This window comes from Heteronotia binoei, chromosome 12 (genome assembly GCF_032191835.1).
Source record: "Heteronotia binoei isolate CCM8104 ecotype False Entrance Well chromosome 12, APGP_CSIRO_Hbin_v1, whole genome shotgun sequence".
Taxonomy (NCBI): domain Eukaryota; kingdom Metazoa; phylum Chordata; class Lepidosauria; order Squamata; family Gekkonidae; genus Heteronotia; species Heteronotia binoei.
This window is the reverse complement of record NC_083234.1, coordinates 56,778,751-56,792,013: the sequence shown is the minus strand read 5'-3', so window position 1 is coordinate 56,792,013 and position 13,263 is coordinate 56,778,751. Positions and strand designations below refer to the sequence as shown.

At 44.0% G+C, this 13,263-nt stretch overlaps 1 protein-coding gene across 2 annotated transcripts; it reads right to left on the bottom strand.

Moving 5' to 3' along the window:
- WDR31 (WD repeat domain 31) lies at positions 1-13,263 on the bottom strand. Of its 2 annotated transcripts, none has more exons than XM_060250962.1 (10): positions 13,134-13,263; positions 9,311-9,411; positions 8,392-8,512; positions 7,658-7,732; positions 4,536-4,680; positions 4,346-4,446; positions 3,345-3,412; positions 2,528-2,669; positions 1,355-1,517; positions 1-219 (listed from the first exon to the last, which is right to left on the bottom strand). In XM_060250962.1, exons 1-10 carry the CDS (start codon positions 13,146-13,148, stop codon positions 59-61), a joined length of 1,092 nt encoding a protein of 363 aa, XP_060106945.1. In that variant the 5' UTR covers positions 13,149-13,263; the 3' UTR covers positions 1-58. The 2 variants fall into 2 exon arrangements, with proteins under 2 accessions (XP_060106945.1, XP_060106946.1); XM_060250963.1 differs by having other exon boundaries at positions 9,311-9,407; positions 13,134-13,176.

Genomic DNA, 13,263 nt, shown 5'->3' with positions numbered 1-13,263 from the left:
ATACGCTGCCCATTCTCCCATGATGCCACAGTTTGCTGCATTAACTGGTCTCTTCAGGTCAGAACTTGGCCACTTCCTGCAGCTCCAGTGCTTTTGCGGAGCTGACTCTCAGCAAATGAATCCCAGAGTTCGAGCTGGCACAAAGGAGGCCGCCTGTCTCGCAGGCAGATAGTGAAGGCAGAGGCCCAGCCCCATCCAGGCAGGTGGTGGTCAGACAGGCTGGGGAGAAAGCAACAGCACAGAGGTCATTGCATACAGAGTCTGCCTTGTTCTCTCTGCAAATGGCCAAAGGCCATAACTGGTGACTTGCAAGAATGTCTTTTGCTATTGTCCTTGTCTGGGCAGTTACAAGGTGGAGAGAGGATCTGGCCTCTACCATCCCATCTGGAAATTGCATCCCATCCTTGTTGTAAGGCTGGAAATTGGGGGAAATAAAATGCGATTTTAAAAAATTAAAACCTCTTAAAGTTAGTTCTGCAGACAATCTGCAGTTGATTTATGAAACTCAGCTGCAACAGGATGAAGTGAAGGTTGCTAACCAGGGGCAGATTGGCCATTCAATTTACAGGGAAATTCGCTGGTGGGCCACTGCCCTAAAGGGCCACTGGTGGCCAGAAGCAAGCAGAGCCAAGCTCTAGCAACTCTGACAGTCTCAGGGGGCACTTGACTCAGACTTGTAATCAGTTATAATGGAGAGTAATGTCAGTTCACGGTCTTTTCCCACTTTCCCGCTGGTTTTCAGGAGGAAGTCCTGGGTGAAGTAATATCCACTGCTTGCACTGCTGAGCTGAGTGACCGCTGCAGAGCTGGCTTGTAGCACCACTGGGGCCACAAAGCATGGCTTTTTCTAGGGTCATTTTTACTATCCAGTCCACTCCTGCTGCTAGTACTGGACAAATTTATAGATTTATCAAAAGGTCTTAGTTATGAATGCTAAATAGAACCTTCAGAGGCAGTATATCTCTAAGGTTGCCAGGTCTGTTTTGGAAAATACTTGGAGACTTTGGGGGCAGAGCTGGGAGAGGGCGGGGTTTGAGGAGGGGAGGGGCCTCAGCATAGATAGAGTCCACCCTTGAGAGCAGCTATTTTCTCCAGGGGAGTTGATCTCTGCCAGCTGGAGATCAGTTGTAAAACCAGATCTCCAGGCCTCTCCTGGAGGCTGGCAACCCTATCTGAAAACCAGAGGACATACAATGGGAGGGGGTTGATGGCTTCATGTTCTGCTTCTCATCTTCTGAGTGTCACCTGGCTGGCGGACATTGGAATCAAAATGCTGAGCAAGATGGACCCTGCCCTAACTCAGGAAGAAAATTGTTATGCTTGGTTGTCCCCTGGCAACTGAGATTTATTATACCTCCAGTCTCCTGGCTCCACATTTTTATCATGCCATCATGTGATGAAGTGGCAATGGCAGGGAAGGTGGTGAGGCCTTTGGGGAGGAAGATGCAGGACATTGTAGTTTGGCAGTGGCCCCGGAACTCACGCACACTGCTCCTTGTCTGCCGCAGGTCCCAGAGCTGGAAAGGAAAAGGAACACCTCTGAGGGGGAGAATCCTGCAATTCCCACCCATTATCCAGATTGGTTTATGAGTGGGGCATTATATCACTGCTCCACATTATTATTAAGTATGGCCAGGGCTTTTTTTTCCTGTAGCAAGATCTCCTTTACATATTAGGCCACACTCCCTGATGTAGCCAATCCTTCATGGCCCTACAGTAGGCCCTGTAAGCTCTTGGAGGATTGGCTGCATCAAGGGTCCGTGGCTTAATATGCAAAAGAGTTCCTGCTACAAAAAAAACTCTGAGTATGTGAATTACAATTCTACCATCAAGCACACATCTATACATATCTGCATAATCTATTCTGCTATTCATAAAAAGGTGGAGTTATGGAAGGTAATAACAGGATTCACACAACCTTTGTTAGCTCCTCCCTTTTCCCTTACATAACAAATTTGCATCTGAAAGAGTCATGACAGAATTTGCACCAAACCTCTCTACCACCTGTAATCTGCCCCATAAACAGAATTCCCAGTGTGATCGTCCCTTCACACGTATGAAAAAGTGAAAAACTCACAAAAGCTCGCATTGAAATAAATGCTGCTAGTTATTTAACGTGCCAATGGACTTTCCTTTTATAAAGTGCCCCCACACTTCAGCAAATCCTGACTGTACTTTCTGTGATTTCAGTAGTTGCTACCTACATTATTTTCAATTAATTTTCACAGCCCGTATATACAAAAAGAAAGATAGAGCTGGGTAACTAAGTCATGCCAACATTAAAAACTGGTTTGATAATCAGTCCTCCCCCCGCCTCCAAAAAAAAAAAAAACCCTTTGGAACTGCAGTTCTTCAAGGAGAGCCTAGGTATCTCAGACAAAGCCTTCTTTACCACGGAAAGGCATCAGAAAACAGAGACTAAATAGAGAAAACAGCCTTTGTTAACTCCACCCAGCTCTGCCACCATTCCGTTATCTTGGTCTTGGATTATGTTTTATCAGTGGGAGTTTGCCAGGCTTCGCCTCACCGTAGCTTCACAGCCTTCCCCACCAAAACCAGAGCTGCAACTGACACAATAGCGTCCATCTGGGCTAACGTCACAGGATGTCTGGATGTGCTGTTTGGCAGGAAAGGAATGTGCCACCTGTAATTCCTGGGTGTCCCAGATCCTGAAATGAAGTCGAGAATGAACAGATGCTGGAATGCAAGTGCAGGAAGCTCCAGCTAGCTCATATTGTCCACTCTGACTGGCACAAAGCTGTCCAGGGTCCTATGCAGTGAGGGGGCTTTCTCAGCACCTGCTGCCAAGATCTTTTTTTACCTGGAAATTATGGAGATTGAACATGGACATTCTATATTCAAAGGATATAAGAACATAAGAGAAGCCATGTTGGATCAGGCCCATGGCCCATCCAGTCCAACACTCTGTCACACAGTGGCCAAAAAACCCAAGTACCATCAGGAGGTCCACCAGTGGGGCTAGAAGCCCTCTCACTGTGCCTCCCCAAACATCAAGATTACCAAGAATATGCTCTTCCACTGACTTAAAATCCATCCTACATTAGAGCATGATATTTTGTCACCCTAAACTATCTGTACTACCTGGCCTAGCAAACATTTGTACGTTTTCTCTAGCAGGGTAAAAGCATCAGGGAAGTAAAAGGCTTAAAAAGCCCTCTCCTTGCTCCATTTTATTTGACCCTCTTGAAAAAGCAATCCTAATAGTAGCATTTCAGCAAAAAAACCCGTATTTTTAAACCACCCCAGAACTAAATGTTAATGAAGAGTTTAGTCTTGAGATGCTGGATTCATGCAAAATTTCATTTGAACCCAGTGACACAGACCTGACTGTTTTATCCTCTGATGTCTGGATGACATATGGCTCACCAGGAATCCAGCACAGGTGTGTTACCTGCAAGACAGAAACAATGGCAGCAGAGCTGCTATTTCTATGCAGGGAGGATAGTAGGATTCAAGGCTAGCTCTTGGATAATGCCAGGCCAAACTGCAAGCAAACGGCATGTTTCCAAAGCATTTATTGTGCTTGTTTCTTAAACAACATTACTGGCATAGATCAAAAGCTCTTAAGAATATAGAAAGAGTGCTGCCCAATCAGATCTATAGAACCATCCTTTTTTCTACTGTGGCTGGCCACATGCTTCCTCACAAGCAGGACTTGGTGACAACAGCCCTCTACTGTTGCCTGCCCTCAGCACCTGGCATAGAGTGGTATACTGCCTTTGTAGATGTAGGTTTCATTTAGCCATGATCACGATAGGTTATGGCTACTGATCAGTTTATTCTTCACAAATCTGTCTAAGTAATACAAGATCAGCCCTGGCAGGATCAGACTGCAGTTCTATCTAAATCCAGTATCCTATTTCCAACAGTACCTTACCTGGATAACCTAGGCTAGCCCAATTTCAACAAATCTTGGAAGTTAAGCAGGGCCAGTCCTGGCTGTATTTGGATGGGAGATAACGAAGGAATTCCAGAGTTGCTATACAGAGGTAGGCAATGGCAAACCACCTCTTGCCTTCAAAACCCTATGGGTTTGCTATCTATGAGTTGACAGCAACAACAACGAATTTCCAACACTGCCTAGCTACAGTTCTCCAAAGAGTCCATGAGAGGACTTGAAACCCTCCCCCTATTGATTCACTCATCTGGTTTTCAGCGCTATACTGCTTCTGAACATGGGGGCTCTGTTCACATATCAAAGAAAACAGTGAGTCACTTTTTTTTTTTTTAAGAAAGAAAGCAAAGATCTACATTTTTGGCATGCATTATTAGGAGAGATTTTTCTTTTCAACATAAGGAACAGAGAAGTTTCACCTGCTCTTACCAGGTTCCTTGAAATGGCAGCTCTGTGCAAACAATCGCCCGTTTCTATGTCCCATATGCAAACAGTATTGTCACGGGAACCTGTGCAAAGCTGTCGGAAAGCTGAACAAGCAAGAGAGTGTTTGTGAGAAAGCATGGCAAGAAGTTTGTTTCGTGTTAGAATTCCAAGACAAGATCCACGTCTGCCTCACCTGGGCTAGCAGCCAAACCAGTGACTACAAGCTCGTGTCCTGAGAAACACTGGACCGGCCCAGAAGCGCCACGCAACTCCCAAAGCAGCACAGTTTTATCTCGTGAAGCACTGAAAAGCCAGTTGGAATGGGGGAGACCAGTGACCTGGGCAGGAGAGAATAATGGTGGATTCAAACCAACCTTCTTCCCCTTGAGAAAACCTGGCATATGGGTTGTCTGAAAACCATGCTGTTTGGCCTGTCATGACTTTGATGCATCATTGGTTTACATCATGGGTAGCATCTTCCATCAGCAGAGAGAGAAGGCTGCTGTGCAAGAGGACCACTAGCAGTTCGGAGGAAGCCAAACCACAGCAGCATAGGGCTTGGCTTCCTGGTGGACATTTTATCATCCCAGTCCCCTTTGTCCATTGAGTCTGAGGCTATGAGAGTAAGGCTAAGTTGCATTAATGTGCTGCTGTTTTTATGGTTGAGATTGTCAGCACTGCTGACAGTGTATCGATTTTGATTATGTTTGCCCACGCAGGTTTTACGTTCTCAGTTGGTTTTTGACATTTGCAACAAACTGCTGTGAAAAGTATATAAATTGTAGTACAGAAGTACAAATCAACACTAAAATAAATCTCTAGCCCTGACCTGGATAGCCCATGCAAGCCCAATCTCATCAGATCTCGGAAGCTAAGCAGGGCTGACCCTGGCAAGTACTTGGAAGGGAGACCTCCAAGGAATTCCAGGGCCAGGACGCTAATATGAGCCACCTCTCTGAAAATCATCCTAGCCACACTAGAGTTCACCAGAAGTCACCATGACTTCCAAAAGTCACCATCACACACACAACACAGGCATACACGAATACTTTAAAAAATAAATCACATCTCTGCCACAGATTTAAGAAGAGGTCTTAGACAAATCACTTAGTTTCAGACACTCACCCCTATTGACACCGGCCTACATTACAGGGAAAGTGTAAGGATTACTGCAGTATTATACATTGCCCCTTCAACTCCTATAAACATTATTATGCAAAAGAGATTATTTTCTCTCAAATCTTCAGGGTTTTTTTTATCACCTGCCCTTGTTGGCAGACAACAGAATCCTGATTAATACAGGGTTGTAGCAAGTTTTCATCATCTGGTGGGGCTGCCCCCTTTCCAGCCAGGGCTTCAAAGGAAAAGGAAAGATTAATGGTTACTTTATTACCCACAGAAATTGCCAGAACCCTGTTGCTCAGCTCAAATGTTTGTCTATAGTTGAGCATCTAGGAGGAACAGCATCAAAAATGAAAAATAATTGTTAAAGTTCAGAATAATTTCCTTAAGATTCCCACTTGAGCATGCCCCCCATCACATTTAACATTATAATCACTGGGATTTTAAAATATTCTTCAATGGAGCAAATTGGTGTTCTAGATTAATGGTGTTTATTTACATCATTTATATCCCCCTTTTCTCCTAGTGGGCCCCCGAAACAGCTTACATTATTCACCTCTTTTCAGTTTTATCCTCACAACAATGTAGGGTTGCCAAGTCCAATTTAAGAAATATATGGGGACTTTGGGGGTGGAGCCAGGAGACATTAGGGGTGGAGCCAAGATCAAGGCTGTGACAAGCATAATCGAACTCCAAAGGGAGTTCTGGCCATCACATTTAAAGGGACGGCACACCTTTTCAATGCCTTCCTTCCATAGGAAATAATGAAGGATAGGGGCACCTTCTTTTGGGGCTCATAGAATTGGACCCCCTGGTCCAATCTTTTTGAAACTTGGGGGGTATTTTGGGGAGAGGCACTAGAAGCTATACTGAAAATTTGGTGCCTCTATCCCAAAAAACAGGCCCCCCAGAGCCCCAGATACCTGCAGATCAATTCTCTATTATTTTCTATGGGAATAAATCTCTATAGGGAATAAAAGAGTTCCCAGCAGACATTTCCTTCCCCCCCCCCCACCCGCTTTCTGACGACCCTGAAGCGGGGAGAAGGCCTCCAAACCGGGGGATTCCCTGCTCCCACCTGGGGATTGGCAACCCTACAACAATGCTGTATGATAGGTTAGCCTAATAGTGTATGACAGGCCAAAGGACACCCAGCAAAGTTTCAATGGCAGGGCAGGGATTCAAGCCTTGGTTTTTCAGATCTTAGTCTGAAACTCTAACCACTGTGCAACACTATTACCCAACCCTAACACTGGCCCTAGAATAGATGACCAGTGGCTACACCCAGTATTAACTGTTTCCTTAAGAACATTTATTCATTATTAGGGCAGCTTTCAATTAAAAAAACAGCTAGCTGACACATCAAACTAACAAACAGGAAAACCTGACTGCTAAAATGACAATCATTAATGACCAAGTGCCCTCAACAGAGATCCTTCCCAAATAATACAGATCTACACACTTTTGTAAAAGCTGGGAGGAATGTGGTCTCCTTTGAAACCCCATGAAGAGAGAGCTCTAAACAGAGCATTTTTTGTGGCTAATTGAAGCTGGCGCACTAGTCTGCCAACAAAAGAGAGATCGTTATTTCACCACTGAGATAGTAATTGCACCGAATGTTCCCTCTAAGCTGCAGAGTCTTGTGAGCAAAAATTATATTTTGTGAGCTGCTGGTATTAAAGTTGTGAGCTACTGCAAAAATTAGTGTGCTCTGGGGTCATCTTCCCTGAGCTGAGACAAAAATGTGTGAGCTGGACGCTAAAAATCTGTGAGCTAGCTCACCCTAACTCAGCTTAGAGGAAACACTGATTGCACCCCATCTGTTAGGGAGGGATGGAAAGGAGCCAGGTCTGCAGGTAAGATTAATAATACCATCTAGCGTTTGTACACATTTTTATGTTCAAAATGCTTCATTCACATTATCATGCTGTAATCCTGATAATAGCCTAGTAAGATCAGCCAGTATTTTTCTCCCTTCGATTGCAGATTGGGAAGGGTTGACGATGGGTGCTTTCACACAGCGATCATTTGCAAGTGGATTTTCCCATTTCACACAGTAAAATCTAATAGCAAATTGCAATAAAATGTAGTATGTGTGAAAGCACTCAATGATTTGCTCTTTGTGGAAAGTTTTGAGCCAGGGTCCTTCTTGGACCATACCTTTATTCTTCTAATCAAACCAGCTCAGTTTACCTTTGTGACTTCTCGTTCATGTCCCAGGAACCGCCTAACCACAGTGCCACATCTCCAGTTGTATACAACCACCATCTGAAAAAGGAAAGAGAGATTATTTGGATAGGTCCTTATGGGCCACTTCAAATAGCATCACTGCTTTCCTACTTTTAACATGTTTTACTTTGGACTAATGGCACAACACACCATATACAAGCTGGTTTCAGCAAATAATTCTGGGCACTATGGCTTGATGGGGAGGCCATTGCCCATCGACATATCTAGCCCCGTATTAACTCCTCTGATTGGTAGTGTCTCTCATAAGGGTCTCAGGCACTGAAAGGACTTCCTCAACGCCTGAGATGGCGTGAATTGATCCTGGGTCTTTCTACATGCAAAGTGGGTACTCTGCCACCAAGTCAAAATCAGTGTTCCCTCTAAGCTGCATTAGTGTGAGCTAGTTCACAGTTTTTTAGCCTCTGGCTCACACGTTTTTGTCTTAGGAAAAATGGCCTCAGAGCAAACCAATTTATGCAGTAGCTCACAACTTTAATGCCAGTAGCTCACAAAGTAGAATTTTTGCTCCCAAGACTCCACAGCTTAGAGGGAGTATTGGTCACAACAACAATCCTTCTGAAAGCTGAAGTCACAGTTCCCATGCCACATATATGAAGCCACCAGACAGCAAGGCAGATGATGCGTCCGTTGAGACCAAGATTCCAGTTGTTGCCAGCCAAGAGTGACACCCGACCAACCTTGTCTTTTCCTCCTGACAGGCACAGATCTGGCGGAAGGGAAGCCACAGAAGTGACAGCATCCCTGTGAGCAGGGCTGTACTGCAGAACAGTCTTGGCAGGCGGGCTCTCTTCCTCAGCCCTGTCAAGCAGGTGGAAAAGAGAAATGGGGATTTAGCGCCAGCCCTTGATTTCCTCAACAATCTTCCTCAGCCACCATTTCACACAATCCCTTCGTCCCCTACTGAAACAAAACCTACCCAGAACAAAGATTCTTCCCTGTTTTCTCCCCATTTCCATTTTTGTCCCTTCCCCCTGTTTGTTCTCTAGGTCTATTTTCAGATGGTAAGCTCCTTGGGGTCATCCTGTACTTTGTAAAGCACTGTGCACTTAATAAGCATTGTATGAAAAAAATTGATAATAATGGATCAGATACATGATATCGGACAGACTGAGGTGCAGTGCTTTGAGTGCTGGCCTGTGGTCTGAGAGACTCAGGTTCAAATCCTCTCTCTGCCACAGAAGCCTCATAAGTCTTTCTCACCCTCACTTGCCTCACAGGTGTGTTGTTGGGAGAATAAAATGGAGGAGAGAATGTTGCTGTATCCTGCTGTGAGTTTCCATTTGGGGAGATAAACGGGGTACAAATAGATGAATAAATAACAAAGGGAAAAGCTCAATCGATCAAGCATGGGAGTGACTCCACAGATCCATTCCCCATTTGATAGTGCTTTCCTCTGATGCAAGGAGACTTTCCCTGTTGCAAGAGACTCTTCTGAGACTCAAAGAGCATCTTGCGTCAGTGGAGGGCTTTATGCTGTAGAAGAAAGTGCCACTGATAGTAGAACAGAGCCTGAGGATCAAAGCCACTGCCACCCCTTCCTTCCAGATTACACCACAGAACTCATTCATTGTGAAAATGCAAGCAGTTCCCCCTTACCTGTATTTAGAGGGCCTGTTGCGAATTTTGCTCTGCAGTTTGCCCATGATATCCTTTGAGTAAGCAGCAAGGAAAGCACTTAGCCTGGCAAGAATCCCTGGCTGAAAGACAAGGAAGGGAATTAAAAAGGGACTTAACTTGCTCACATCACAGCAAGCTGCTCATCCTGAGCTTATTCTGCTAGTTAATTCTCTTGTATTCTCTGTCCATCCTTACCTCTGCCCTGTTCCTCCATTCCATCCTTCTTGACTCCAGAACCATCTGGCAGCCAAGTCTTTATTATTTCAAAGTATTTTAGTTTTAATATTTTATGAATGGCAAGAGTGCTCAGAGAGATGTACAATTAAAATTCTACCCCTTGTATTTCTAATATTCCCTCCAGTTATTATGTAGGCTCAATGAGGCTTGTTCAGGTTTCATGCCTTTGTGGCCATTCCACTAAATCATAACGTGCATGTGTGAATGGTCCATCATGGATCAAACACCATTGATAAAGCTGGTGTTCTTGCCCTAGATCTCCTTGGACCTCAAGTTTGTGGTGCTGCTCATAAAGTGACAAGAATGAAGGGATGTGCCCTAGACAGATTTTGTAACGTTTAGCTCTGCATGCTTGCATAGACAAAACAAGGGAAGGTGCAAGAAGGAATGTCAGATGCTGCTTCATACTCAAGATGATGGATTGCTCTGGAACGTTTCCAGTTTTTGTCATTGTCATTAAGGAAATGTATAGTAATTCTGCATGTTGGTTTTTGTGTGGAGGGGGGGAGAGAAAGGACAGAAGATATTTGATAAATGTTTTTCTTGTCTGCAATGGTTTGGGGTTTGCCAATGTTATTTTTTTTTTTCCAAAACTGGCCTTGAGGCAGAATTGAGCTACAGTGGAAACTCTAGGACCACAGTCAAATAGGCACTGAAATGCAATCATAAATCAATCTTCTTGCCTGGCCATCGGTCAACACAGAAATTCTATACAAGCGCATTTAGAATAGCTTTTCTGTTCTTCAGACATGCAGAAGTGCAATTAAATCTGACCTGTTGTTTTTTTCTTCACATATACACAGCAATGGTAGAAGAAAGAGTGACAATTCCTTGAAGTGGCACCTGCAAATTTAGTCTTCCTTTGATCCTCCTAACTGATAGAAAGAGCTCCATCCACAGTCTGAAGCATTCCAAGTTGTGTTACCTGAAACTGACCTTTTAATCTCTTTCTGAACTTAATTTACCTAAATATCTTTCCTTTACTGTAACATGGTGTTAGGATATTTAATTTCTCTATTTTCTTCCCTCCTATTTCATAAAAAATATTAAATGGCTGGGATCCAAAAACCTACACTACAGTATGATCCTATGCCCACAGTATTCAATGGGTTGTACTCTCAGGTACACCTGTATTGGATCATGCTGTTAGATGCCCCCCAAAGATATTTGTGCACCACCCATTACCCCAGATCCATTTTCATACCTTTTTTTGTAACACTGACTCTGCATTCCATCTGACAAACAGGTCTGGAAAACTACCAATTTAAAAATGGGGAAGGTTTGGGAAGGGCAGAAGGGCCTTCTTGGGGAAAATCGGGGTAAAGTTGTCCTCCTGTATATCATTTTTTTTCCTGTGTAGTCACCACTGACTTGTGGTAGCCCTATAAGGTTTTCAAGGCAAAGGTGGTTTGCCTGCCTTTGTGTAGCAGTTCTGGACTTCCTTGGTGATCTCCCATCCATGTACTAACCAGGGCAGATTGAAGTCAGGGATGCTTACCATGTATGAATTCAAATGAACCTAGGTGAATTTTCTGAAGGCAACATAGTTAGGGATCATCTTACATTGCAGTTCTTTGAATCTTCACATTGCCTGCCTGTTCAGATTGCCATTTCCAGGATCCAAAAGTGCAATTCATAAAGAAACTTCAGGCTTGCATTGATACCACTGGAATCATACACAGACAAATGCATAGTTTGTGGCACCACACAAGAAGCAAACAATGACTCTGGAACCTGCAACCATCAAACTTCTAGCCAGGGTTCTCAGGATTCTGAGGAGAGTTCTGTTTCCTTCCTCAGTCAGTCTAGTAAATTAGATTCTTCCCTAGCTAGGAATGCTCTCACTCGATTAATGGTTGTAGCTTTCATCTGTTGACACTTTACTGTCTGAAGCTCCTACAATGGCTGGGGGAAAACATTATTAACTTATTGGTTCCTAGTTGAAAATTAATAAATACTACTGGAAAAAAACACTTGTAGGGATGTAGAGATGGGCTGATGAAGCAGCTGCTACAGGCACTGGCAGCCGCAGTCTTCTGATCTTTTCCCCTTTGTATTAAACAAGCAGTGAAAAACAGCTACGTCTTATATACATCCAAGAGACTGAAAAGATAAACTGTTGTCTAGCCATTAAAGGTAAAGGTAGTCCCCTGTGCAAGCACTAGTCATTTCTGACTCTGGGGTGATGTCGCATCAGAATGCTTTCACGGCAGACTTTTTACAGGATAGTTTGCCATTGCCTTCCCCAGTTATCTACACTATCCCCGCAGCAAGCTGGGTACTCTTTTTACTGATCTTGGAAGGATGGAAGGCTGAGTCAACCATTACAAACCCTGTATTATACATACTCCACTTGGTCGTCATTAGCTTTCCCTCCACCCAGCAATAGAATATCAATATAAATTATCAACTTAATAATTTTTTAAAATACTTTTGATCTGGCAAAAACGGAAGGCAGTCTATTATCCATCACAGCTAAGTGGAACCTCCATATTCAGAGGCAGTGGATTCCTGTATACCAGATATAATGAGGCAAAGAGAGCATTAATGTCTTGCTTGTGGAAAGCATCTTAGCTGGCTGCTGCTGGATGTGTGCAAGGTGAATATTTTGTTTGATCCAGCAGGTAGCACGCCAAGCACATAATGAGACATTTGGGATCCTAATTTCAGTGCAAGAAGGTATAGGCAGATCTCTAATCTTTCTTGCTGTCATTAAAATTGGAGCAGACAGTATCTGTCATCTGTGGAACCCAGCATCCTAAAAGAATGTTCTTTCAATAGCTTTATTCTGGAATTGATTAATTGATATTTAATTTATTATATGTGTTAACCTGTTGTACACTACCCTGAGCCCTTTGGGGGAGGGTGGTTTATAAATAAAATTAATGAATAAAAATAAATTTCGTCTAGTTTGCAGATGTACTTTTTAAGAACATAAAGAAGAACCCTATTGGGTCAGAGCATGAGTCCATCTAGCCCAGCTCTGCATTCAGAACAGAGCCCCCCAAAAGAAGCCCAAAAGCAGGGCATGAAGACAGCAGCCCTCCTGTTTGCCCCACCAAACACTCTACACCTGGCTTCAGCTGTCCTGGCTCACAGGTATTGATGGATCCATCCCACATAAATTGGTCTAACCCTCTTTCAACTGTTCTAGACTGACTGAAGTTTGAAGTGTCTTCTTTGGTGTATGCTCAATAGGGTATCAAGCAACGCCTCTCCTTTCACCGAGATCGAATATTATTAAAGGAGGAAAATCTCTGGCTGGTCTCTCTAAACTGAAAAAGTCCCTAATGATAGGAAAGGGGTGCCCCCCCCCTGCCTTGATCATGTAGGTTGCCTCTTTTCTGTGTTTGGAAAGGAAGAGGGGGATCACTTCTCCCAGTTAGGGGAAACCACTATGTGGAAATCTGCCAACCTGGGCAAGACAGTGGGCATGAGAGAAGAACACCCTCTGGCATCTGTTTCACAGGGGTCTACAATGATGGGACTGTTTGTTGTGACTTCCTCCAGGGCTGGCTGGATGAAGGGGGCCTTGTTCTCTCTCCCTACCCCCACCTGTCCTTACCTGCCTGCTTCCCATTTAATCTCTCCAGTGTTCTGCATCCTCCCAGCTTTGTTCCGCCACTCCGTCCCTGGCAACCAACAGTCAAGGGGCGGAGACTTTTCTGTCAGGGAGGGACTACCTGACTGAGCTC